Below are 27,818 nucleotides of genomic sequence, written 5' to 3'. Positions count from 1 at the left end.
GCAAACGCTGCAATCTTTGCGGACTGGGAACCCAGTAGGGTGCAGACTTGTTAACTTATGGACAAGTATCTGAATAGCCTTCCTTCCCCTCAAGGAGACGAGACCCGTCTACACGCACAGTTTACCTTCCCACTCTCTCTAGACGTCTCCCATGTCTCCCGTTGATCTCTCAGTGACCTTGGCAGAGCTGGGTGGCGACGACTAGCTGCATTCCTCCCTCAGCTGCCGGCAGCTCGGCCGTCCACGCGCATTAGAGTCGCGGCACGGCGCGGCGCTGCGGCCGTTCAACTGGCCATCTGCCCCGGGGCGCTCCATCGCCGCGCCGCCGGCGATGAGGAGTTGTGACGTCACGCAGCGCTCCGGCGGCGGCGGCGGCGGCGGAGCGAGTCAGGGCGGCGCGGCGCGTCGGCACGGGCGGTTCTGTGACGGGCGGTGGTTCAGTGACAGTGACGCCGGAGGTGACAGCAGTGGAAAAGGGCTGATGATGTGTGAGCGTCCCGTGCGCGTGTAGTGGATCTGGTGTTTTGTGGGAGACTTCGTGAAACAGAACGAAGTGACACAGACACCCAGTAGCGGGAGATTTCAGTGTGACAAAAAAAAGGAGACAGAGCTAGCAGCGATGAGGTGGAGGACGAGGAATCCTCTCGAGGACCGGTGTAGCCTCCGGCTGAGTCTGGTGGCGACAGGTCTTCTGCTTCATCTCATATCCGGTAAGTGCAAGGTTCGAACATGTCGCTCGTTGCAAAGTGTGACACGAAATATAATATCAATTGCTTGGCTTATAAGCAATAGTGCCATTTTAACCCGCGCCCTGGTGTGGGTCTGAGCCACCTTCGCCCTGGTGGGGGGGGGGGGGGGCCAAAATGACCCCCCCCCCGTCTAACTCGAAAACGAAGAGGGCTAGGAAGACGCGGAAAAAAGCAAACGAAAGCCCATAACAAGTACGTTCGAAAGTATTTCGGTCATTTTTTCGCTAAGGTCAATATTGAGGTCGCTAGAGGTCATCATAGGTCAAATTTCAGTGTTTTCGGTGTTGCCGGACATATTCCGCTGTAGCTCGGAAACTAGAAGAGCTAGAGAGCCGCGGAAAAAAGCAATCGATAGCTCTTTTCAAGCTCTTTCGCCATGGTTCGTCAGATTTGACCTCAGCTCAACGGTTTGGCCTACAGAGGTCATGCAAGGTCAACTTGGCAAATTTCGTTGAAAATGTTTTTAACTATAGCATGCATTCACGAGAAAATAGAGAAACGATTCATGCACCATCGTGCTTGGCTCGTCGAGACGCGTCGAATGATATATAGTTTGACCTCGAAAGGTCATTTTGAAAATTTGACCTCAGGTCAAGGTCATGACCTTACCGAAATAGGTCATGCTGCATATCATTCGATCCGCATTGACGAGACAAACACGATAAACGTCGAACGGAGTCTCTATCTCTATTCAATAACAAGTAAGTGCAGAAAAACCGCTGGTGACCTCTGGTGACCAGGGAGATGACCTAGCGTGACCTCAGCGAGGTCACAAGCAAATGGTTTCACATGGGCTGTGATTTGCTGACCCAAGACACTTCAATAACGAAATATAGGAACAATCACGCCCGATTTAGCTGAAAAACAACTACTTTTCGATTCTCCCATTGACTTATAATGGGGAGCAGCGATGACCTGACCTGACCTTAGGTCACATTTATAAAAAATCCGAGATAGCCATTTTGTAGAGCTGGGTGACATCTTCAAGTACTGTAAATTTTACATCGATCGGATAAAAGCTGTGCCTTTGAGAGAGCTTTGAACTTTTTTAGAGGTGGTGTCAGTTTTGGTGACCTTGTGACCTGACCTGACCTGACCCGAACCCCCAAAAAAAGGACATGATGTAAAAATGTTGAATAAACAGCTATACAAAGTTTCAGGGCGCTAACTCAAGTGGTTTCTGAGTTATCGCTGAAAAACCACAGGGGGGGCCAAAATGGCCCCCCCCCCACCAGGGCGAAGGTTAAACATTACTCTGTCAAATATGCCTGAAAGTATCGCTTTAGCGACCTAAATACATTCTGACATCTTATCTTTATGTGATACAAAAGCAAGGAAGCTTTCGCAGTCTGTAAGGACAAGCTGTCAATGGGATAGGTGCACATGGATAAACAAACTTACTAACTCTAATTCTTGGTAACTAAATGAGAGCTGAATAAATTTTGCTGATAGATATGCCGGAACCAGGTACACCTCTTCATTAATGGAGAGATACATTTTGAAACGCCATTGATATTACTTCGTAATGGGACATTACGACCATATCCTACAACTGTAAAACTACTTAGCTGCAGTTCAACTAGCTATCACACATAATTGTATTGTTACGCTCAAGAACCTTTAAGTCGTACTTGGAAGTGAAGTAACATGAGTGTACCTACTTGAAGTGTTTAGGTGGTGGCGTTTATATCGCTTAAACGTTTTTAGTTGCTCTTAAAATATTGATCCACTTCGTGTACAGATTCATAAACGATTAAAGTTCCACCATCCACGTTCTAAATAAAGTTTTGACTCTTTGTGTGAACATTCATTTCGTTCATGGTTCAACAAAGCCGAGAGTGAACCTTTTCACCCTTTATTAGAAACCTGAAAAAACGACCATTAGAACTGAAGTTGACAGACGGATGGGTATGACGTCACAGAAATGTAACGGCCGATATCGAGAATGCGAATGCGCACGCTCCAATACAATGGTTGTTCCTTGTTACGGTTCCACGTTATGCTTTGTGACTTAATGTGACGGCGTTATGGAAGCCACCAGCTTCAGTGGCGAACCGTGACACCCACAGTTCCTTCGGCTCAGGTCAGGACGCGCACTATGTATATAAATGTAAAGCGAACTCCGACCTTCTATTATTCCACTGACATTGCTCGAGCAACGTTAGATGCTCGCAGGACGTAGTCACCGGTCACCAACTCATTAATACGTTTTGTAGTATATGTACCTACTTTTGCGCTATTTATTGTCTTTTTTAATTTATAATACGCTGAGGATAGTTTCTTGTTCCTAACAACTTTAATTCGCATCGGTTCTATAATTTGCCTTTGATCACTCTGGTATCGATCACTTTGGTGTAGTATGGCCCTATGGATGTTGGCACTTTGGAGTATTTATGTTTTTTTTTGAAATTAATGGCTTGTAAACTATCACGCTAGTGTTAAATGTTTTTGTGTCATTTTGTGAAAACTTCAGAGCTGCAATTACGGCCTGCAAATTTACAGGCTTCTATTCCAGTCATATAAACATGATTGATGATATCTTTCATGCCTCCCTGCTGATCAATTTCGATCATTACGGAGCGAGCGAAGCGAGCGTAGTCTTTCCTTAGATTAACGGAAATTTCTGAGTATGAGCGGCCGGCCGGCCGGCCGGCCGGCCGGCCGTGGTCACGCTTTTGCGAGGCTTATATCTCAGCAACCACTTGACCGATTTACACGCGGTAATTTTTGTAGGGTAGCTTCATTCCTTCTACCAAGTATTGGACTATTCCCGATGCATGTGGGTGACCCCTTATGCACGTGCCACGTGCAAAACGAAGAGGTGTCACTTTTGTAATTGTTGCAATATCTCGGTAACTACTTGGCCGATTGCGCTGAAAGTTGGCATGTAGGTAGGCACCCACTAGGCACTGCATATACATGTGCCAGAGTTGGGGTGCTGCTGCACGTGCGCACGTGCAGGGGTCGTTTCCAGATCTCGGGAACGGCTTGACCGATTGCGCTCAAATTTGGTACACGGTTAGGGACCGGTTAGTAGGGTGCCGTGCACAAGTCAGTTGGGACCCATTTTGCACGTGCGCACGTGCAGGGTGCCGCTTCCAGATCTCGAGAACGGCTGGGCCGATTGTGCCCAAATTTGGCACATCGCTAGAGACCAGTTAGCAGGGTGCCGTGCACAAGTCAGTTGGAGGTACCCCCTCGCAATTTCGCACGTGCAAGGCCCACCCTCTCGCTCGCTCCGTTAGTCGCCCCAAAAGGCGTTATACTGGTTACGGAGCGAGCGAACCGAGCGTAGTCTTTCCTTAGATTAACGGAAATTTCTGAGTATGAGCGGCCGGCCGGCCGGCCGGCCGGCCGGCCGTGGTCACGCTTTTGCGAGGCTTATATCTCAGCAACCACTTGACCGATTTACATGCGGTAAATTTTGTAGGGTAGCTTCATTCCTTCTACCAAGTATTGGACTATTGCCGATGCATGTGGGTGACCCCTTATGCACGTGCCACGTGCAAAACGAAGAGGTGTCAGTTTTATAATTGTTCCAATATCTCGGTAACTACTTGGCCGATTGCGCTGAAAGTTGGCATGTAGGTAGGCACCCACTAGGCACTGCATAGTGCATATACATGTGCCAGAATTGGGGTGCTGCTGCACGTGCGCACGTGCAGGGGTCGTTTCCAGATCTCGGGAACGGCTGGACCGATTGCGCTCAAATTTGGTACACGGTTAGAGACCGGTTAGTAGGGTGCCGTGCACAAGTCAGTTGGGACCCATTTTGCACGTGCGCACGTGCAGGGTGCCGCTTCCAGATCTCGAGAACGGCTGGGCCGATTGTGCCCAAATTTGGCACATCGCTAGAGACCAGTTAGTAGGGTGCTGTGCGCAAGTCAGTTGGAGGTACCCCCTCGCAATTTCGCACGTGCAAGGCCCACCCTCTCGCTCGCTCCGTTAGTCGCCCCAAAAGGCGTTATACTGGTAGAATAACGGAAATTTCTGAGTATGAGCGGCCGGCCGTGGTCACGCTTTTGCGAGGCTTATATCTCAGCAACCACTTGACCGATTTACACGCGGTAATTTTTCTAGGGTAGCTTCATTCCTTCTACCAAGTATTGGACTATTCCCGATGCATGTGGGTGACCCCTTATGCACGTGCCACGTGCAAAACGAAGAGGTGTCACTTTTGTAATTGTTGCAATATCTCCGTAACTACTTGGCCGATTGCGCTGAAAGTTTGCATGTAGGTAGGCACCCACTAGGCAATGCATATCCATGTGCCAGAGTTGGGGTGCTGCTGCACGTGCGCACGTGCAGGGGTCGATTCCAGATCTCGAGAACGGCTGGACCGATGGCGCTCAAATTTGGTACATGGTTAGGGACCGGTTAGTAGGGTGCCGTGCAAAAGTCAGTTGGGACCCATTTTGCACGTGCGCACGTGCAGGGTGCCGCTTCCAGATCTCGAGAACGGCTGGGCCGATTGTGCTCAAATTCGGCACATCGCTAGAGACCGGTTAGTAGGGTGCCGTGCACAAGTCAACTGGAGGTACCCCCTCGAAATTTCGCACGTGCAAGGCTCACCCTCTCGCTCGCTCCGTTAGTCGCCCCAAAAGGCGTTATACTGGTAATTAGATGCCTATCTCGTTTTTATGACTTGGCCTGTATGTACAACGGGAGCAGCTCAGGTCAGCCTCGCCGTAGGATAGTGTTAAGCCACCTGGCCGAGCACATCTGGCTGCTGCCACCAGCTGTTTGGAAACCAAACAGATGTCAGGGAGCGTTCCCATTCATTGGGCTTGTACCTTGCTGTATATTTAAATCCTTAAGTGAACTGAGGTAGGTCGAGTATCACGTGGGTAAGTCACAGCATACGTAGGTGTATTGCACAGTCACTGCACAGCGCAAAGGTCAAGACAGTTACCTCAGAAACCGGCTGCAGTGGGCGGGACGGGCCGATCACCAACCGTCTATCCCCCGCCGGGTGGCGGCCGCTCCGCCCGCGTGGTGAGTCCCGCACGTGACCACGTGCCGCAGCCGCCCGGTCGGACGTTGCTCCAGTGTGGCCCGTCCGGCCCGGCCCGTCCGGGGCCTGACTCGGCCGCGGAGGGAGCGTTGACCTCCGCCGGGCCGCCGCTCGGCCGCCGCTGCACCGTCCCGTCGACCGCGCCGGGTGCAACCAGCCAAGGTCGACACGGCACCGCAGTCGGCTAGCGGGACCGGACCGGCGCCGGCCGCGGGCGCTTCTTACGGCCCCGCGAGGGGTCAGAGGTCACACAAGTGTCGGCGGCGGGACGGTGGGAGCCCCACACGTCGGCCGGCCAGCGCTGAGAGTGCCACGCCACAACTGGTGATTATTCACTTGGTAAACCACACCGGGCCCCAGGCGCGACAACGTGAGAAGCAAAGATGCGTTTGTACTCAGACTAGCAGCGATTAAAATGGATATGGAGAGATATGGCAGTCCCACAATAAAATGGGTAAAACAAATGGGTTCTATTTAACTGTAGAGATATAGGAGAAAAACAAGTTGATGTTAGGGATAACACCTCATGCGTGGTGCAGCTTGTGACGAGATTGTTCGCTCACATGACACAAATTGGGCAAATTGCGCTATTTCTCCTTCAACTCCTGTCATTTCAAAGCCCCGTAAGCTCCGTGCTTTCTAACAGAAACTCTGATTCGGCGCTGAGCAGTGCAGGGCGCGATGACTGGGCGGGAGTCGATCCGAGACAGAGGAGCAGTGCTCCGCGGCGGCGGCGTCCCGTTACGTTGATGTGCCGAGTCGCAGTCTCCGGTGCTCGCGGCCGGTACCGCGTTCAAGTCTCCATTGTGGGCGGCGCCGCCCGACCTGGCTGCTCCCAGGAACGGTATATGCGGCTCGCCGGTACTTTGTGCATTGTTTGCGAGTGCTGCGCCGTCCAGCACTTACAGAGGTACATACCGGTAGAAAACAGTAAAATGCCGTGGTCAGCCAGTGGTCTCACGGCTGTGAATGAGTCGTGTGGCAAACGTAGAACCAACATAGATGGGGCGTTTCGTAGAGATCAGATTTTGTGCAATTCAATATGTTTTCCCATGCATAATGCATTTACAGATAAAGCACAGATATAATCTTTATTTCTTCCTACAATGGGCAATAAAATTAAGCAGCATGTAAGCCTTTTTATAAAGAGCTTCATCGTTAAATACCGACTGAGTTCCTTCTGATATCACACATACTTATATTTTCCTCTAATATGGACATTACTGACTGTTTTGAAGCTAAATATGGCTAGCTATTATGCAACAGCTAACGTCTTTGCTCATTTTTTTTTCATTTGGAAATGAATGACAATCTTGTTCCTGGTTGTAATGCTACATACGCTCATTCACTCACTGAATTTATTGTGGGAGCTACATGCCATTTGATATGGTTGTATACCCAGGAAGACGAAGCCATCTTACGCGAACGACCGTAAAAAAGTCTGATGGGAACGCAAACTCAGCAGCCTGTCAGTCATTCACAAACTCTTGAATATCTTCACTGTCATTTACACAGCAAATGCCTTCACCAAGGTAAGCACATATTTGCTCACGCTGCATGACATTCGTGTGACTCCCTCGAAAACAGCTGACAATCATGTCAGGGAAAGTCAGCATAGTTAATTGGAGCCGAGCCCGTGTCTGCGTTCTCCAAATTGTCCAAGCCGAATAGATTGCTGCGCGCGGCGCGTGTCGCATCGAGGCGTCATGAGGACGCGCTGCCTGCTCGGCTGTCGTGTCGCCGGGGCTCCTCGCTCTGGTGGCGGTCCTAACGCGGAGAGACCGGCGTGCGCACGGACCCGGCCGCCCTCTGCGGGGGACGGGCCCGGCGCCGGACTCACACCGCGCCGAGACCGCATCAGCCGCCGGCGTGAGACTGATCGATGACCTGCCACGACGACTCAGAGCATCGGTAGTAACGGTAACCTCATCAGAAAGCTGACTAAAATAGTGGCGGGTAGCGTCGTAGCATTCAAATCATCACATGCCATTTCTTTAGATCGACGTTCCCAGCTAATATCACAACCAAGCAGCCTGCAGTGTGAGCGCTCCCACCGTCGCAGCGTTCCCTGTGAGCTGCTGCTGACCACCGTTCACCGGGCGCGTCACAGATTATCCACTGGACTGCTGCCAGGCGCCGGCAGCAACGGGACTCGCCGAGCGCGACCGTCGGTCAGCCGGTGACCCAGTGGGACCGCGCGGCGACCCTGCGCTCCGCTGCCACACCGCCACTGTTGTCCGGCAGCCGTCACAGCCATCACACCCGTGACGGCGCACCGCCGCGCTTCACCAACAAGAATGCACTGCGTGACGGCATTGTCCGACTGGGTGCCGGAGTTGAGTCTGACATGCCGTGCCGCGGCATCTCTGGATTGATGAGTACGTCTGTCCCGTGTATTGTGTTGTCGGTGAATGAAATACCGGCGGTATGATTGCCTTTCTGAACTTCGGTGGCGTAATTCTGCTACTCAGTTATCCCTTTGTAATGTCACAGCGGAGCAAATGCATCAGCTGAGGTGTCGATGATGCAAACTCACTTCTTGCAGTTTCTTACCATTCTCTCATTCTGCAATAATCGGAGGGGCAGAACTGTACCCATCATTTTCGGAATGGTATTAAACTACCTCAGCGTGACTCATCCATCGCAGATGGCTTTCCGACGCCTCCGGTCACGTCTGCCGGTTCGGTCCGAGCTCTCCGGCGCCTCACCGCTCCGTCTTTGTCCGTCTGCCGCCGTCGCCGCCATCCTGGCCTTGGAGGCATGGTCATTACCCGCAGCGTACCCACGGGCGCACTGCCCGCCGCGTGATAAATTGGCCGCCGCTTCCTCCCAGCCGCCGGACGGCTGTGTTTTGGCCAGACCGGGGATCATGACTGTGATGTTTGCGGATCACAGGGCTCTAGCAGCTTCAATAGCGACTCACATTCTTCCAATGGGTTTTTACCTAGTGCTCACCTTGCGCAAGCGATCAACAGAGCAGAGCTTGTGAGCATGGTCGTGCCTTCTCTTTATATTTGTGCGCCGTCTGCCATTATCGCATGCCTCCAACCCTTGGCCGTCCGGTAGATAATTCCGAGAGCCAGCGTGCGCTTTTATCGAGCCTCTCGGCGCATTCCACGGCTCACCCCGACCTCTGTGGGGTCTGACCGTCCCTCGCTTCGACCTTCCCCTCGCCGCTCTGCTTGTTTTTCCATCGCCCGCGCTCCATATCCCCTGCTCGGCGCCAGGGTGGGAGCTGTCCCTCTACCATCTGACGCGTCCCAGCAGAGTGGTAGACGCCGACGGTCGCAGGTCAGTCCGGCGCCATGCCGGGCTGAAACCCCAGGTGGTTGTTTGCCAAAGTCTGGCTAATTGGTGGAGTAGGGCGTTAGTAATATGGATATTTTGAAGGCTAAAACATGCAGTGATACAGGCTTGCAAACATATCGTCTGCAACAATGTGTTTCGTTCTCTGGAAAAGTATTAATAAAAGCTATTGACTTCCTGCAAAAAGAAGGCAAATATACATTTGAGAGTCGCCGCACATGACAAAATGTTGACCATGGCTTCTTTTGCCTGAAAAATATTATTCTAGGTTAATCTTACGGGCGATGCGGGCGGTTTTCTTTTTTTTTGCGTCGTTTGCGGTGTTAAATTTGTTTGCGGTTGGCGGCCGCTTTTTCGTTTTTTTTGCGGTGTTTGCTTTTGGCGGCGGGCGGGCGATTTATAGGCGTTTTCGGTTGGCGGTTAGCGGGTGTGCGATGCGGGCGGTTTTTTATTGTTTTGCGGCGTTTTTGCGTTTTTTTTCTTATTTGCGGTTTGCGGCGGGCGGGCGTTTGTTTATTTTTGCGACGTTTGCGTTGGCGTTTCGGGCGTGCGTTTTGCGGTGTTTGCGTTTTGCGGCGGGCGGGCGTTTTTCACAATTTAAAGTCCAAACCTTCGGGCCACAGCGCTCCTCGAAAAGCGCTGCCCTCGAGTTAATCTTACGCTGACTTTCGTAGTGCTGGCCCTAAGCTCAGCTCCTGAGCTATTCCAATCTCTTTTAAATTAGTTCAGCGGACCTTGCGATACGAGTTGAGTTAATTGCTCCTGTTTCAGCGCGGTTGAGGTGACCTTGCGTGGCTGCTGTTTCACATGAACTTCGGATGATGAACCATTGTTTTGCACATGGACTATGGGTGCAATGTGTTGAGCAATGAACTCATCACATGAGCTGCTGTAAACGTCAGAAGTTGATGAACGAGAAAAGACCTTGACCCGAGCTGGCTACCAACAAATCTAGATTCCCAGGAACCCGGGATAAATAGATGGAGCTTTGGAGGACAAAACCTCACGTTCTTGACACGACCGCACTTTTATCACCTTTTTATGGCTTGTGAATGCGCCGGCACGCTGTGCAGGCCTGTGCCTTACGCAAGCTTACGTGTGGGCTTTGCTGCATCACAACACGCTTCTTTTCATTTAGGACATTGTGAATTCACGTGCTTGCGAGACTTAAAATAATCGCTGCACATGAGTCAATCATTTTGTCGAAATGCTTGTTTGCAATCACGTTGAAAAATCGAAACAATACCAGATTTTTTTAAAGACATGAATGCCTGTTGCATCAGTGTCAATTGTGCGACAATTAGCTAATCCAAGTGACATTCACTGTCACTGCGATATAAGATAAACGTTAAAGTATTTAACAACACAACTTGTGGCAGCAGCTGTTCATTTTTTTACAAGAATCTGTAGCATACATAGTGGTAAACAAGCTCTACCAGATAAATTTCACTCATCTCATGGAAATTTAAATAGGCCAGCATGAAAAATGCCTGCTCCCACTGGGCTGGTGACAGGCATATTATGGCAATTTCTCGCATTGTTGGTGTAGGTACTGAAAAGGAGTGAATTATGACACGCATTACCTTTTATAATTCAGAAAACCTACCAGTATGTTGTATAAATTGCTACTTTGCTGAATGATGGAATAGTGTCACAGTGTATTGCCTGTGCAATTTGCAGTGCATTTCACTGCATAACAGTGCCAAGTGTGCGTAGAGTTACAGTCTTTAATTCCAAAATATTCAGGAATGTCACATTTTCTTCATTCTTCAGATAGGGCGTTATCTAATTGCGACCTCTGTGGGCTGGGTAAGCGTCGCCTGAGTTACGGTGGTGTAATGGATTTGGCTGTGGTCGGTGGGCTCCCAGAGTGGCGGCAGGGGCGCGGGGAGACGCCGCCCGGTCCCACGGCGCCCGCCGCCTCCGCCGCCCGCCGCCACCGCCCGCCGCCGCGCTGGGTGGAACGACCGGAGTCGGCGGCGGCGGCGGCGGCGGCGGCGGCGGGTGGTGTGACGGCCGCCCGGGCGTGATGGGGTGGAGCCGCCTCCTGAGACCGAGTCCAGACCATCAGCTGAGCGGAGCCAGGTGGTCGGCTGCTCTATCAGAGACTCAAGGTGACCGGATGGAGGGAGGCTGAGTCCGCCGTACCCTCGCACGCAAGAGATTACTGATGTGCACATGCGCTGTTGCACACGCAATAGACTGTACATGCAATGATTTGCGTTTGAATAAGATGATCTGTATGAATGGGTAAATATTTTTATTTATGTGTGGCTAAGGCCCTATGAGCGTCTATGCAAGAGTCAAATGAAAATGGTCGTAAAACAAACTAAAAAGTGGTAGGCATGAAAGGAAGGATGCATTTTTGTCCCATTGATCGAAGACGAATGGACCCTAAACTTTGAATGGAAACTGAGCGCAAACGACGTGCTGCGCCTTCCCGCACATTGATTAAACTGCGGAGCAAAAACCGCCATTCAACTATGCACTACGGCTCAATGGGTCTCCCTTCTATGCAGACCACCATTAAAGGTAACTTCGAATCATGGCTTCAACACCTTACCAGGCACCAGCTGGCTAATGGCTACTGCAGAAAAAATGGCAAAAGTAAATAGTCTACATAGATGATGCTGATCTTCCACTTACGGCAAATTAAAGGTCTTTTTGCAAACCACAAAGAAGTCCCTTGCTTCCCTAGCGCTCATGTATAGCAGCAATAAATACCTGCCGGACGGCTGTGCGTTAGTGATCTATCCGCGGCGGGAATTTCGTAGTCGCGGTGACCGGTCGGTGACCCGGGCGTATTTGTCCTGGGACTGCTGCGAATTCCGCGTCAGATAAGGACCGGCCTGGTCGGTCTGCACGGCCGGGGCGCACAGCTGACCGGTCAGTCCGGTCCCTCCCGACGGTTCTGCGGTCAGGGACAGCACTGGACGGCGGATCACCGTCCGCTAGATATGGGTCAGCGGAACCCGCTCAGACCAGAGTCCAGTTCAGACTGCGGTCTGTACTTACACCACACTAAGCCGATGGCTACCGGTATGTATTATTCAGGTTATTGCGTGCTGTTTGCGGTGGCGAACGTTGACGTTTGTGCACAGGTTCCCACTGTCTGTAGACGTATACGTCAACGACTCGAATCAACAGTTTTTCGACTGCAATGTGTGAAGCTGTATTATTACCCGACACCCGTTACAAATCCGTTCATAATCTGAGCAGCATATCTGGTATTTTTAAATTCGTGAAGCAAATATTCTACTTACAACACTGCCTATCGGATATTGCGAAGTTACAACATTACCAAACAGATTCAAAGCCGTTTGTTCCATTTTGTACGATTTCCGCGTCGTGCACAGGTTACCCATATACAGTGGGTCAGTGAGGTGTCGATGGTTGCATGATAGCACCTCGAGCGTGTCGGGATGCAGGCCGGGGACATTATTCCTCCCAGATACTATCACCGTCGTGGCCAGCGTATCTGATGGAAGGCGACCATAAATTCTGTGCCATCGTGATGAGGCGGCGTGACCGGCCCGGCTACCGTGCTGTCTGTGCCGGCAGAGAGCGCCGTGGTTTCAGTAGCTGGGGAGTCAGCGGCGCAGGAAGAGCCGTGGCTCAGCAGGGAGAGCTGACAGAGATGGTCATCGTCGCAGTCGACTGTGACCGGCAGCCCACTGGCCTCCAAAGATCCCCCGCACTTAGCACGGGGATCGCTTTCATCCGATAGGTCTCAGAAAGTAGTAAACACTTTCCCTGTCATGCAATCTCAGGCGTGGTCTCTCGTACGAAAGACGAGACTGATGTGAGAAGGTGAGCTGAGACGGAACTAACGGCTCTGCTCGCCGTCTGCATCCCAAGAGTACACAGCGGTGCTCTCTTGTGCCTTGTGGTGCGCTGATGACAGCTCAAACTATTGCTTTAATCGCTTCATTTTCTTGAGGAGTGGTGGAAAATGATACCAAAACATGGTGGTTTGTGTGAAATCCGGACTGGGGCTGCAGCGATTTGTGCATTACTATTGTATCATATTTTCCGTGATATTCTCGTAATAGCCATCTTGCTATAGTATTTCTTGCCCTTGGAGCGTAAGAAATGGCGGAGAGGAATGCTGCTTTGGTGAATTCGGACGCCTACGGAACATAGACCATCCATCATATCCAACTCCACTGACGCGGCCGAGTAGCTGTCACTCCACGGCGGACATCCCAGACATTCCAGACAGCCGCTCCCGGCGCGGCGGGGCCGGGGGAGCGGCGGGATGCGCCGGCTCGCTGCCCGGGCACCGTTAGCGTGCGTCCGCGCGTGACTCGCGCTGCGCCAGCCGTGCACAGGAACCACGCGCCGCCAGCGGCGTCGGCGCCGACACAGTCGGCGTGGGAGCCAGGGGGGAGCAAAACGTCGGCTGAGTGGCCGGAGCCACACAGAGTCGAGTCAGGAGCGTGCCTTCCCGAGGACTGGTAGGAGCCAGTGGGAATTTAAAGTCGGGAGCCAGAGGAGGGCCAAGTGAAAATTGTTTCTGGGAGTCGTGGGGATGTAAAAGGACCTACATACATATATATAATCGTTCGACAGCCAGTTCGTAGAAATACGAGTCACTGACCGTTGTGGGAAGGCAGAGGAGTGTGTCAGCGTAGCTACCGATAGGACAGGTTATCACATTCCCGATAGCTTTTAATCCTCAATCGAACAGCATGCAATCCGTGAAGCAGGTAGGTACTGAGCCTGATCGTTACCGTCTACGATCTCTGAAAAACCAGGTTTGCTAGAAAAAGGGCTAAGTAACTGCTCATCCGGACCGCTACCTGTCTGCCACCATCATAATCTGATTACAGAAATCCAGCACCACGGAAGATCAAACCGTAAAAGTAAATCCATTGCGGTGCCCGAATGACCTATTTCCCCTCCAGGAAATTCCTGACCGCGGAAATAAACAGACGATCTGAGTCGAGTCATCGCGGTGCTGTGGTGGATTAGTGTAAAAAAGTAACGTAACTTCTCAGCAGAATCCTGGAAATGTCCGCTGGTTGCTGCCTGTTTCACGTTGATTGATCTAGGGTCAACAGTCGGATTGCCAGCAAAGTATGCAGCGCTTAGTATGTCAGTGGGGTGAATGTGGAATAGTCATTAGCTCGTCTGAGTAATAAATGAACGTCCTAGGTAGCATAGAATCCTCGCTACCAAAAAAGGAAAGGGAAAAGTGTGTTTTGATAAAACGTTTTTCCAAATATCTACAATAACCCTCTGCACCAAGTCGAGAATAAGCAATATTTTTTTACCATAGCGGGGGAGGGGGGGGGGAGGGCGGGTGAAGGGAGTAAAAGGATCAATGTCTACTTTCAGAGAACCACAACAAGTAAATACTAAACACAGACGAGACGATACAATGACAGCTGAAGGGTCGTTTCGACCACTTTAGGTCGTAGATGAGTGCACAGCACTATCATTGAAAATCGAAGGTGTAACCACTTTCCCAGGTGGGATGGAAACGGGTGACTGACGCCGTTCGAATGACGCCGGTGACTGTTCACCGTCTGAACGAAACCATCTCGTAAATCAACCCTGATTATGTGGTTGACAAAAGTTACAGTAAAAAAAAAAAAAAACACACACACCAAAACAAATCAAATATCAGCCCCTTTTACATAAAACGGAGTGCTGCTGGCAACGTAAAAAATGAATGAGAAAGTGTGTTATATTTTTATCTTCAGCGTTAAATGCTGATAAATGTCAAAAATAAAAGATATCCTCACTGCGCTATCTTTGCCTTGAACCTCACCGCTCTGCAATGGCCCATTATCATGTTTGTTGAATGTTGAATGGAATGGACAAAGCCGCGTACGCGTATTACCCGAATCGCGTTTTCTAGCCTGCTGACAAGAAAGAAGCTAAGACGCTAGGTCTTTCGCGCGATTGATCTGCCCTTGAGCACAGCTCACTAGCAAGAGCGCGTGCCAAATCAGGGAGAAACGCAATCTTCATGCAGTTTCTTTTGCCTCTCTCTACTCGCCGTGCGAGTCTCTCCTTTACCGCAGCGGTTTGTGTGACCTGCGCTCGCGTCTCGTACGACCGCAGCGCAGCGGAAGGGGAGGGAGGGGAGGGAGAAATGCACGGCCTAGCGGTCAGCGGTCGGTGGTCGCTGTCGGCGCGGTCGGGGCTCTGGGAGACGGCGCCGAGAGCAAAAACACGGCGGTAACGGACGGAAGGCGCTCGGCGTGCCGCTGTCTCCGACCCAGCCGCGGCCAGCAGCCCGCTGCTCTCCCACGAGTGCTAGATACACCGCGCTATTCCCACTCTTTAACATGCGTTCTGCTGTTGAATAGATCACCACAGTTCATAACCAAAAGATGAAAGTCACCACATTAGTTGCAAAAGTTGCCAGTTTCTTGGTTGTAATGCAGGGCTTTCTTTTTGTTTCAGGTGCATCCGGAGATTCTTCACAATTGTCCGGCAGCGCTGCCAGCCCCTCCTCCGCGGCGGCCCTGGATGTGTCGGAGGGTAGCGGGAATGGACTTGTGAGGGCAGAGACTCGTCTCAGCTCCCCAACCGTCGCTGAGGATGAGTCAGATGCTCAGGATAGCTTTGCAATGGAGCTGCTCAGTGCCGTTGAGCTGCACCTAGGTGGTGATGAGGGCAGCAAAGGACGGGGCTCAGTTGCAGAGGTAGCGCTGGACAACAGCGAAAATATCGAGGACGAACAGCTACTCGAAGTGGTGCCGGAAAACGACAGCGCATCGTTGTCAACATCTGTGGAGGGGGAACCAATCAAAGCTCTGCCACCAGCTTCATCAGAGACGAGCACCAGTCCAAAGTCCAGTACAACCATCACCGCTACCAGCGACTCGCCTGACGTTACAGCTACACCGTCGCCTACCACTGGCTCTGACGTCAGTACTGAGGCGGTGCCAGTAACCTTGAGCCAGGAAGCGTCGATGGAATCTTCATCAACAGTGGTAACATCTGCACCATCAACCACCGAGTCAGCGCCTTCAACTGACTTCACCGCGACCACCGAGACCGTGGGCGAGGCTCGATCGTCCGATTCGACACCCTTGTCTGAGGAGGCGTCCGAGGCTGCTGGGCCCACCCCTCCGTCCGACGGAACGGGAACCACGGCTTCCGACGATTACAGCAGCACTCCCGAGGACGTCAGCTCCTGGAGATCGGCTGGTATCACCACAGGTATCACTACTCCGTCTGACGAGACCGGTGACACGCTACCTCCGTGGACTCCCGAGCCCAGCTTCGAGACACCCACCGGACGTCCTCTTCGGAAGAGCTCCCGGCGAGGCGACCCGGACATTCACACCGTACTCAACAACATCCTCAGCATCATCGGCGGTAACGTGCGCGTGCGCGGCCAGCCGGCGCCTTCACTCCAGCCTCCTGCCAGCGGAAGCAACCGGATCAACAACCGCGGACCACCGCAGTTCGTGGCCGGCACCGGGCCGGGTCCGCTGCCGCCGCCGCGGCCGCTGGTCGGAGGACTTCCACCCACTCAGGTGGCACCGCCGCCACGGAGGAAGACGACGTCAGAGAGGGTGCCAAATACCGCCCCTGCAGGACTGGTCGCAGTGGCAGGGAGCCCAACCGTGTCGCCAACCCCGGTACTGACTTCGTCCGACGCTTTCCTGCGGACCAGTGGTGGATCGGATGTCAGTCAGACTCCATTGAGCTCACCTTCTCCGACTCGGGAGGTTACAAAGGCTCCCAGTTCAGCTCTGCCGGAGCGGGATACCACTTCGATGGACAGCGATACAACCAACACCTCACCAATCCCGACTAGGAGTACAACTGATAACGAGCCTAGCGCAACCGACAGGGAGACGACGACAACCGACGCTGACATCCCTCTTCCGCCCACCATTCCGACCAGTGTGACATCAGCTGGTGCAACAACTGTTGAATCTGTACCAATCACAGCCACGGGCGATGAGAAGGGAGCGAAAACAACTCCGTCATCAGCCACGTACCCAGCCTTACCATCACCAACTGATCCTTCCAACATTTCGGAAACCGAGTCAAGTGGAACTGCGAAGCCAATTGGCGAACCGGCACGGTCCGATCCAACCGACCAGCCTACGGATACCCCAGCAACCACTGCAGTGGCGTCACTCTCGGCTCTGCTCGGTACTTCTTCCGATCCTGACACTTCATCTGCTGAGGAGACTTCTCCTAAACGCCCCTTCATGCCTGTCAGACCAGCCTCCATACCACCCCTCACGAGCCGACCCCGCAGACCACTCCGACCAGCGTCTTCTTCCCGTCCTGCTTCCCTGTTTGAGCGTCTGAGAGAATCTATGAAGCCAACAGCAGCGACGGCATCCAGGCCGCCCCAGAGAAGACCATGGCCTCCTCCAGCGGACGAAACGGATCAGACTACAGGTGACAGCCGCGATGAAGAAGAGACTACGGTTTCCTGGACTGGGACGTCGGAGAGTGCTGATATGCTGGCTGAGGACTCGATGACAACGTTCAGCGTGGGAACGGAGAGTCCTCTGACGACCCAGATGGAGGTCCAGACAACTGCGCCGTGGGAGATCACCACTGAGACCACGCCTGGTACGACAGAGGAAGGCACCGCTGCGAGTGAAGGAAGCGACAACACCGTCACAGACCAGCCGACAGGAACTCCGTCCCCTGCCGACCCCGATTCGACCACCACAGCCGCCACGGCCGACACATCGCCTCCGCCGGCCCCGTCCTCCCTGGGCGTGGGCACTGCCGTGGCCGTGTCCGCCGAGGACCTGGTCCGACCGGCCTCCCCGCCCAGCCGGTGGCCCAACGGCCGGCCGGGCATGACGTCCCGGCCCCGGCCGCCGGCGGCCACCCCGCCTCTGGCCGCCGCCGGCCGGCCCGGCCTGGTGCTGGACGCCGCCGCTCCGCACCGACCGGCCGGGGTGCGGCCCGACCAGCGGCGTCCCGAGCCGGTCATACTCACGGCGCCGACTCCGGCCGTCGGAGACGTGATCGACGTGACGGTATCGGCAGTGCATGGTCTCGGAACGGGTCCCCCGCCTCCACCACCGCCCTCCCGTCAGCCCACCAGAGCTCCGACCCAGGAGTCGACCCAGCCCTCCGCCTCCACGGGACAGCCTTACGTCATACCAGGTGAGAAATGCATTACGTTCGGCAATGGAAATGATAGATTACGAGCCGGAAGTCATCAATTACGTAACGCTGCAAACGTACTTAATTTCGCCCCTTCGAACGTTCATAAAACAGCACGGTTACTTAACAGTGATCATACAGATACAGGTGTAGCTAAGAGACACTGGAAGTCCTAAACAGCCCTCATTTAAAGAGCCATTCGTGACGCTCACGATCTGATTCACACGACTAATTTGATAAACGGCCTTTTCTCAGTGGACATCAACGAGCTGCGTCAGCCGGGCGGCATCATCACACGTCCGAACCCGTCCGACAGCTTCGTCTCCATCGACGGCCGCCGGACCTACTTCAACCTGGAGCCGACTGATGTCGACCGACGGGGCAGCTATCAGGTAAGGGGCAACGCATTCAGGGACAGCGAGATGCCGTTAGAGGGAACGCGGCAGTCTGCTGGATTGCAAAGGTTACCTTGGGAATTTCAAATCAATGTTTACCACTGATGACCAGCTTGACTCTGAATTCCAAAAGGAAATATTTTACCCTGAACAAAGGTGATGTCAAAGCCACTATTTTGCTACTGTTTGTCTTGCATTCAATGAGCTCATGCATGCATCTACCGTAGTGCTCATGCAGCTACCGTAGCAATGACTGACTGCGTATGACGAATCTTGTGCCATTTCCAGACCGTGGGCGCCGGTGTTGGTTTCGCCGGACAGGCGGTGCCACAGCCTCCAGGAGCGGCCTCTCCGTCCTGGGGCGGTCGGCCGTCCAGCGGTGGCAGCTCTCCCAGCCCGGGCGAGCGGCGCTCCGACCGACCTGTGACCCGACCCGGGAGCAGACCCGGTCAGAAGACAGGGTCACCGTACCCCGGTCTGCGACGGAGGCCGTCCCCGCCACCAGTCAGGTCAGTGATTCTCAGAGCAACACACAGACTGGCAGCTTTTTCGGTTAGTTGAGGTAGGTATTTGTGATGTACAAATGAATCGTTTATCTAATGTGGATATATGTAACATTTGCTATGATTATATTCAATCATATTCGACGATTGTGTCTTGTCGCCGAGGCTAAGTTAAAGGGACCTTTGCATTAGTTCTGAGTTGAGATAGCCAAGTTGGCGGCCAGGTTCAGAAACCACTATATATCCTGGTCGCAATATCCTCAGTTTCGTGGTGTTAAAGAAATTCGTTCCCTTCATTTGAAAAGTGGGCCTTAGCTAAGGCCCTATCTCTTAACTATTAACGGCCATTTGATGACGTCATTTGCATTTTGAACGCCTGTCACGCATGTGAAGTTTCACTTGATTTACGAATAAGCTAATCAGAGACACTTGTTATTGTATGAGCCGCGTCATATTTGAGAGCAAATACCTGTATTTGCTGCCAAATTTACCCCACATTGACATGAAGTAAATCCTTCATTACGTCACAGATCAGATCTAAATGACGTCACGATGAAATATAAAAGTCGCAATATCTCAAAAAGTATACAATGAAAAAAAGCGTAAAAACTTGCAGAATTCGTCACAATATCATAAGTAACATTTCCGAATCCTAAATGGTACTTTTTTGAAGGTGGGATAGTCCCTTTAACGCCTTCCAACAGATCTTCGAAGTCGGGTCATCATGCTAACGTTTTGCTCCTCACAGGATCGACACGTGCATTGTGGGCGACGACAGCACATGTAAGAAGGCGTTCAACGAGCGCTGCCTTACCGAGGACGGCGTCTCCTCGTGCGTGTGTCGGCCCGGCTACAGCCGACTGCGACCCCGCACCGTCTGCAAACGTGAGTCAATAACTTCTCATCTTGTCAATCCGTTTCACTTTCTGATGAATTTTCCATTAAGCTGTAACATTTTAGGAATATTTGGCCGTATCGTGAAACCCAGAGCCGATGATTAGCGTCTTTAGAGACGTCAGGATATGACACCAGTCCCTGAACCTATTTTCTCCCACAGGCGTGGTGTCGGTGGTGATGTCGGTGAAGGTGGACGGCGTGGACGGACAGCGTCTCTCCTGGGACTCTGACTTCAGTGACCCGCAGACGGAGGCCTTCCAGCAGCTGGCCTGGGACGCCAAGAACGCGGTCAGTGTCAACAGTCTATGATGGCTGACGAAAAACCATTACGTAGGGCGTTTTATTTAAATTCGAATTGATTACGGAGGGCGTAGGGTATTATTTAGTCGACACCTTGCATGCACTTAGCTCCATGCGGTGTTGTCGGTTGACGTACTGATCCTTCAATCGGGCTGTTTGGCGATCAGACAATCTAACCCTGGCCACTTTCACCCAACTAAAACTGATTTTCTGTCTCGCCGCAGATCAACTCCGCCATGACGCAGACCACCATGAAGGACATCTACATGGGCAACGCGGTGAACTCGTTCTACTCGCTCGGCGGCCGTCTGATCCTGAACACGACGGTCAGTCTGCTGGACACGCCACAGACCCGACTGCGGCAGGTGAAGACCGAGCTGCAGCGACAGATGCTCCGCGTCATCAAGGCCAAGGATAACAACATTGGAGACTCGACGCTGTTCGTGGAGGGTCCGCTGAACCCCATACCGGGCGTGCAGGGTGAGTGAGAGGTCGTTTGATATTGGCGGATTGAATGGAAGTGCAGTCGAGCAGGCAGGGTGCTCACATGCTTGTAGTTCACTTTTGTATGCTGTTGACTGATAGCTGGGACCTCATATTCGTTGATATCATCACACATTCAACGGTGATATCGATGCGATTGATAGACTTCGCTCTAATGAACGCTGGGACATATTTACTAAGCATCAGCTGTACAAATGTTATAATGTGCTTCCGTTGGCGTATACCATAAACCATTTCTGACCACTTTTTCCAGATCTCAACGAATGCAGCGCGCCTGAGCTACATGACTGCGACGAGAACGCTGTGTGCAGCAATGTGTTCGGAACCTTCCTCTGCCGGTGTCGGCCCGGCTTTGACGACAGGTGAGCTGATTTGGCTTCTTGTGAAGGAAGGATGTGGCTTAGTGGAATAAACGCAAGTGAGGACGGCTGCTAGCTACGTCATTGGAAGACAGAAAGTGCTTTTTCCAGAGCATTTTAAAGCTGGTCTTCAAGCTGAGAATGTTCCGTCATTGTTTTGACGACTCGACGGTTCTTGCCCGCCCCATCTAATCGACCGATTTTACCACAGATATCGCAGCGACGTGGCGCGTGCGGGTCGGGCCTGTGCCTCCTGCTCTGACGACTACTGCGGAGGCCACGGCACGTGTCAGATCAGCGACGGAGTCAAAACCTGCCTGTGAGTCAGCTGTTTGTGCTGCTTATCTACATAAAACTGGAACTGATTGAAATAGCGATTAGTGATCACGACTTTAATCACGATTTATCTGTTTCATCACGTTATAGTTATTACTGCATATGCCAATTATGGAAAAGAAATGTACCTAATTTGAATTATAATTTTGCACGGATGATATGCAGAGTGCAAACAGTTCTGCAGCGGTATTTGTCCGTGTAGTTCTTTTTTTCCTGTGACGTTTTCCATGTTTTCACTGTTATGCGTCTATCCAACAGGTGCCGCGGCTCGTACTACGGCGCTCGCTGTGACATTGACGGTGAAGTGCTGGGCGCCGCTCTGGGAGCCACGGCAGCAGCCGCGCTGGTTATCATAGCTACCTTCGTCGGACTCTGCCAGTGGAGGTAAGCCCAGAATTAAACAACAGAATGAAAACATCAATTATCTTTCTGTACTCGCTCCTGTTTTGATGCCGATAAAGCGAGCTGTATTGCTTTTCTTGTGTAGTGCCGTCAATAGATGGCGCCAGAGTCAAAGGCCGTAAGTTATACTGTACCGCATAACACACTGAGCTTGCAAGCCTCTCGCTAGATGGCAGCAGTAGTGAGCGCCTGCGAAGATACTGTGCCGCATGGCTATGTTTTGTAACCGCTGCATGGTTCGTACGACACGGGACGGTTGAAAGCAGTGCTTGCTTGTTATTTGAGTTCTTCATGGCTGTCATCTACAATAAATCTGCCATTAGCCTTACTGTTTATCATGCTACCACCACTGACGTTTCTTCACTGATTTCGCAGCAAACGCTGGCACAAGGGTCGCGGCCGCAGCAAGCTGGAGCTGGGCACGATGGGCGCTGCCAACACGTTCAATTTCGTGAAGCCCGGACCCGGCGGACCGCAGCCGGCCTATGCGCTCGGCATGGACGAGCGAATGCAGTGGGGCCGGCCCGGCGACAGCATGGGCCACCAGAATATATACGCGGTGAGTGCAGCCGGGCGGCGTGTTATTTAACCCCAGAGGGAATGTTCTATCACCTCAGCTAGCAAAACGTACAGTGCATGTTATTGTTGCTTGAGCCTAGAATAATTAATTCGCTATCTTTTTTTAAAGTAGATATTTTTTACCCTTTCAGTTCCTTCCAGCTGTCCGTTTTTCTTCATTTCTCGTCGACGTTGAATAACTTTGTTTGTTAATTGTACCTTTAAACTTACTTTCAAAGTTTCAGGCGCTGTTGTATGATAATCTCTTTTTGTATATATCAACCATGTCACATTTGAGTTAGTTTCTGGTGTGACTAACAGTTCTAATCATGTGCCTTAAATACGCTGTTCATGTGATGACAACAGGAAAGTCAGGGAAGTCTTCGCTTACTCTGTTTTCTTTCTTCGAATCGAATCTTTGCATCTATATCGAAATGTGTACATATATAGATGACTAATCGCTTCTGGGAAAAAACGTCGCCCTTATCTAACGTCTATCGACAACCGACTGTCAAAGGAGCGGCTCCAGCCTCTGCCCCCGACCTCACCACTGACACTTGACAGGTCACTACTGACCTGACCTCGGCAGGTGCCCCTGACCTCTCTGATCCCCCTGCGACCTCATGACTGACGTTTGACCTCGTCACTGACCTTTGACGTCGACAGGTGCCCCTGACCTCTCTGCTCTCACCACCGACATTTGACCTCGTCACTGACCCTGACGTCGACAGGTGCCCCTGACCTCTCTGCTCTCCCCCGTGACGGTGACCGCCGCCGGTGGCGCCCTGTACGCCTCGGGCGACTGCCTGCTGACGACGGTGACGCGCCGCGATGACGCCATCAGCCGCGCCCTCTCACTCCCTCCCGAGCGGCGGCGTCGGGAGCGCAAATCGTTTCGGCTGCCGCGCGGGGTCACCAGTCGTAGCACGTGTCGGCGGCCGGCGGTCCGACCGGCCCCGTCGGAGAGCAGCGTCAGCCTGTCGCTGGCCGACGGGGCCGCGCGGCACAGGGCGCGGTCCAGGGTCGACTCCAGGACGGAGCCCGTGGTGGAGTCCAGCGCTCCGTCTCGGGCTCCGTCCAGGGCGCGGTCCAGGGCTCGCTCCAGAGCTCGGTCCAGGACCCGGTCCCGCGCCCAGACAGGCGCTGGGCTGCTCTCTGACGGTCACCGGTCGGGAACCGATGGCTCCCCACACAGACGAACCCGACAAACGGACAAAGTTAGTAACGCGATGACGGAGACGGGAGAGACGCCGCAACCGGAAGGACGGAAACGGGACAGCATCCAAAGGGGAGGCGGGACAGCACATATATGAGCTGGGGTTAAAGAACACAAGAGCATGACAGGACAGACCCACCGCAAAGACGACGGTGGATGCACGAATGGCTACGTTACGTTATCGGGAATGCCACAGCGAACTACCCATCACGGTTCGGCGTACTCCAGCAACAAACGGGAAGGACTTCGATCAAATTTGTGGGTTTTGTATGCGACACTATCCTGAGGATGCCGATTGAATGTACTCAACAGAAACGTTTGATAGTGGCTCTGGCTGACCTGACTCTCACGACAATGAAGCTTATAATTCAACCAACGACAACAACAGCACGAACGACTATACTTATTGTCTGCACATTATCTTCTACCTTTGGAAACGGGTCTTTGATGACTTGCAGCATGCCTTCTCTTCTTTTACTAACACGTATTTAATGACATTATTATGCATATGCTCGCGTACGCCAGATCGCATGAAGCATGCTTTTCAACGATGTTTTGTGCGTTTGCTTATTTGATTGCTCCGCAATAATTTTTGACCTTATGATACTTGAACACTTCTGTAACTTTGCATTAACTTCGTATAGTTTCTTATCTTCTTGTCTGACGCATTTATTTATAAATCAGTGAACAGTCGCATTTCACGTTCAGACCTTCACACGCTGTCTGACTCTGACCTGCCTTACCCCACAGCCGGAGCCAATGATGGGAGCCGCGGCTCCGCGCTCCCACCTGGGCCCGTACGGCTCCCGGGAGCAGGCCTTGTACGGCTCCCAGGTGCCCCTGTACGGCCCCAAGCCCACCGGGCAGGACGGGCCGGCCAGCCTCAACATCACAGGTGCGTAACAGCACACCTCATGGAGACATTACTGGTGGTTTTATTCTAAAATTGGCAATCTTAGGTTTAGCGATTTGAGTCTACATATTTTAAAGACACGCCTACATACTAATCACAGGCAAATGTGTGATTGTCGTTCTACAACCATCCCGGCGAGTTCATCTGGTGACATCTGTTGACCCTCTTTGCCTCCGTCGCCAGCCGGCCGCACCTCGTACCCGGCCCACATCCGTCGAGCGCGCACGCCCGGCGCGCTCAGTGAGCGGGCGGCGCCGTCTCGCGGCTCGCGCACCCCGGTACCGCTGCCAGACTACGACGACGACGAGCGAGAGGAGCGGCAGTCGACGGCGCGCGGCTACCCGCCCGTGCCGCGGCCGCGCTCCCGCGGCTCCGTGGCGGTACGTCTACTCACACCACATGCTTTCCGTACCGTGTTTACGCCCTAATATCACGGCAATAAGACGTCATTACAGACGAAGTTTAGAGAGCTCTATTGATGTCATTATCAATAAATTGACTACATAGACAGAAGCAAATATTACGTAACATTAGAAACGAATTATGCTTTTACGGTGTCACCATACTGGTGACTAGTGGTGTCAATCGGTTACCAAAATTTCGGTATACCGATACCGAACCAAAACCGATTCGGTATTCGGTATGATATACCAAAAGCATTTGGTATTTTGTCGGTATCATGAAAATCAACTACTGCCATAAAAGATTTGAAAGCATTTTTGATAAACCTTCTGAACTCAAAATTGATTTGCTAAATGACACTGGATGAAGAAAAAATGGCAATCATGACACATTTCTCCCAAATGCATGATGTCCTAACAAATGGGCAAACACATGAGCTGCAATATCAAATACATCAGACCACCAATGTTAAATGGCAACTTATCAGTTATCAGTGTTAGCAAATTCCAATACCATGAGGATAATTATCTTACAAAGAAAGCCAATGTGCAAGACATGAACATGAATTAATGTTTTACTCACTGTATATGCTGGAAAACATACTTTAACTGCCTTTCTCAAAATTTCCAAAGCATTTATTAGCAACAAATTTGACTTTGTTTTGAGGAGTCTGTGATTGATCTTGACCTTGTCTTGCTCTCCATTTCACTGCAATGCAATTACATTATCCAAAACCCTGTTTAATACAGCACTAGATTCACCATTATCATCTAATATTGAAGGCAGCATTTGTCACTTCATCATCATCCCACAAATCTTCAACTTCGCTCAACTTCAAAAGCCTCTGTAGTGAGCGATCCTGTCATGATCCTGTGGATAATTTATTTTCTTCAATTAGTGTTCTCTTTCCTGCTCACCTCAACAGATACAGATCGCTAGCAATGTTATCATAAGCATTAATAAAATATAATTGGTTTTTGGCTTGATTCGCACACAGCAGTTTCAAAACTGAACACATCTAAAAACATTTCAATGTCGCAGCTGCGCCAAGTACCGATGTAGCTCAATAGCTAATTGAAAATAATTGAACAACTTTGTTTTTCTGGTACTTCATTTTTCAGCAAAAACGGCCTACAAGCTTTTTTGAATTAATTTTAAGATGTCAAAATTTATACAAGGAATTTTGATTTAAGTGGACTTAAGGAAAAGAAAAGAAAAACTTTATTTTATACAGCTTAATGCAAATGGCCGCCGGCGCCGCCTCTAAGGCCGCCATTATGGAAGAGATGACACGTGACGTGTGTCAATGCTTCCGTAAAATTATGGACATTTTACTTAGATTTCATCGCGATATCATTACAGTGGTGTCTGCTATCTATCAGTGTGCCTCGTAAGTAATCATTTATCAAGTTTTGTTGTGTTAAACATTTGTTTATGAAGAAAAATTGGCTGCGTCAGTATCGTCACCAATCACCATGCTACTTGGGTTGAACGGTTGAACTGTAGGTATCATGGGTTTTGTTTACATTAATGGTGTAGCCCAAGGTGTAGCTCATCATTGTCAATGGGGTCACCACTTTTGGATCATGATAACACACTTAACCCTGTCTTGACCGGACTCGAAATGAATGACTGGAATTGAAAGAACGTTTGTTGGTTCAGGCATGGACAAGTTATTGTTCTAACACCTTATGCAGATGACTTGAATCCACATTCCAGTTAAATAACTGACCTGAATATTAATAGTTACAAAATACAGTTATGAATGTTTTTTTGCAGTGCAAATAGTTAAGAGGTTGCCTGATTTGTTTTTGTTCCCATATTTTAAAGTATTAGATACCTTTCAAGGCTAATCATATGTCTTGAGAAAGTTTGAAGCACATGTCTGATAATTCCCTGATTTCGGTATCTAGTCGGTATTCCCCCCTATTTCTGAAAATCGGTTCGGTTTTGGTATACTCTCAGTGGGTTTGGTCGGTATCGGTTTGGTATTGGTTTCCAAAATTTCTGAAATTGACATCACTACTGGTGACGGTAGCTTTTAATTAACTTTCTCACGCATGCTTACTGCTGATTGACACTTTTATGTCTCCTTTGACAGAACCAAAGTCTGGTGTATTACGACATCCACGACTTTGAGCAGCGCGAGACGCTGCGAGGCCCGGGCCGGGGGCCACCTCCCATGTCCACGTACAGCAGTAGAACCAGCAACTACTTCCGGTAGAGGAGTACTGCTTAGCGGGAGTGGCCTAGCCGACCAAAGATACACCGCTCACGCAGCGTGGACTCAGTGCTGAACGGTCAGTGGGTGCATTGTGCGGCGACACGAACAATGTGTCTCATCGATATTGTGAGACAGTGAGTCGGCAGTGTCTCATCACTGAAGCAGTGAGCTGAAAGCGCCTCATCAATACCGTGCAGTGGCGTTGCTATTGTCTCACCGATAAAGTGAGCCAGTGAGCTATTATCCCTCACAGACACAGTTCATGGTGCTGATTAGGGACGATGAACTATTCGCGGGAAAGGTGTCACATCCAGTACGTGAGGTCTTCCCAGTGACATGCACAAAAAGTTCGCCGAACTGATCTTTTAAGATCGGTAATGTATATGAATGTGAAGATAAGACTGAGAAGATAAGACATCATGCTGTGTCGGCATAGATGATTGTAGTAACTACAGTCTACAGTTGTCTGTGATTATGTCTGTACTGTTGATGACTGCTGTTTTGTGAAGTATTTTACTTGATGTTTCATAGTGTTTGTGCGTTCATAATATTTTGCTATCGTTAAATGACGTGGAAATACTTTTGTGAAATATGATGTCATGCAATTGTAATACATATTCAATCATAACGCA

The 27,818-nt window shown here is 51.2% G+C and overlaps 1 protein-coding gene across 1 annotated transcript; it reads left to right on the top strand.

The window, feature by feature from the left end:
- The first annotated feature begins 389 nt into the window (after positions 1-389).
- Positions 390-27,818, top strand: LOC122380163 (mucin-17-like). Its single transcript, XM_043363049.1, has 14 exons — positions 390-710; positions 15,487-18,177; positions 18,433-18,569; positions 18,861-19,081; positions 19,824-19,960; positions 20,133-20,260; positions 20,497-20,752; positions 21,030-21,138; positions 21,347-21,454; positions 21,730-21,855; positions 22,249-22,432; positions 24,398-24,542; positions 24,744-24,940; positions 27,064-27,818. Exons 1-14 carry the CDS (start codon positions 620-622, stop codon positions 27,184-27,186), a joined length of 4,653 nt encoding a protein of 1,550 aa, XP_043218984.1. The 5' UTR covers positions 390-619; the 3' UTR covers positions 27,187-27,818.

This window comes from Amphibalanus amphitrite, unplaced genomic scaffold, assembly GCF_019059575.1.
Source record: "Amphibalanus amphitrite isolate SeventyFive unplaced genomic scaffold, NRLGWU_Aamphi_draft 000009F_arrow, whole genome shotgun sequence".
NCBI lineage: Eukaryota > Metazoa > Arthropoda > Thecostraca > Balanomorpha > Balanidae > Amphibalanus > Amphibalanus amphitrite.
The sequence above is the reverse complement of the archived record's forward strand: the minus strand, read 5'-3'. Positions and strand labels throughout refer to the sequence as shown.

What these genes read in the sequence shown, in the direction of transcription:
- LOC122380163 (XM_043363049.1), top strand. Translation starts at nt 620, where the DNA reads ATGAGGTGGAGGACGAGGAATCCTCTCGAGGACCGGTGTAGCCTCCGG. An exon ending in CCCCATACCGGGCGTGCAGG is followed by an intron (nt 20,753 to 21,029) that starts GTGAGTGAGAGG and finishes CACTTTTTCCAG; the next exon opens with ATCTCAACGAATGCAGCGCG. An exon ending in CGGCCCGGCTTTGACGACAG is followed by an intron (nt 21,139 to 21,346) that starts GTGAGCTGATTT and finishes ATTTTACCACAG; the next exon opens with ATATCGCAGCGACGTGGCGC.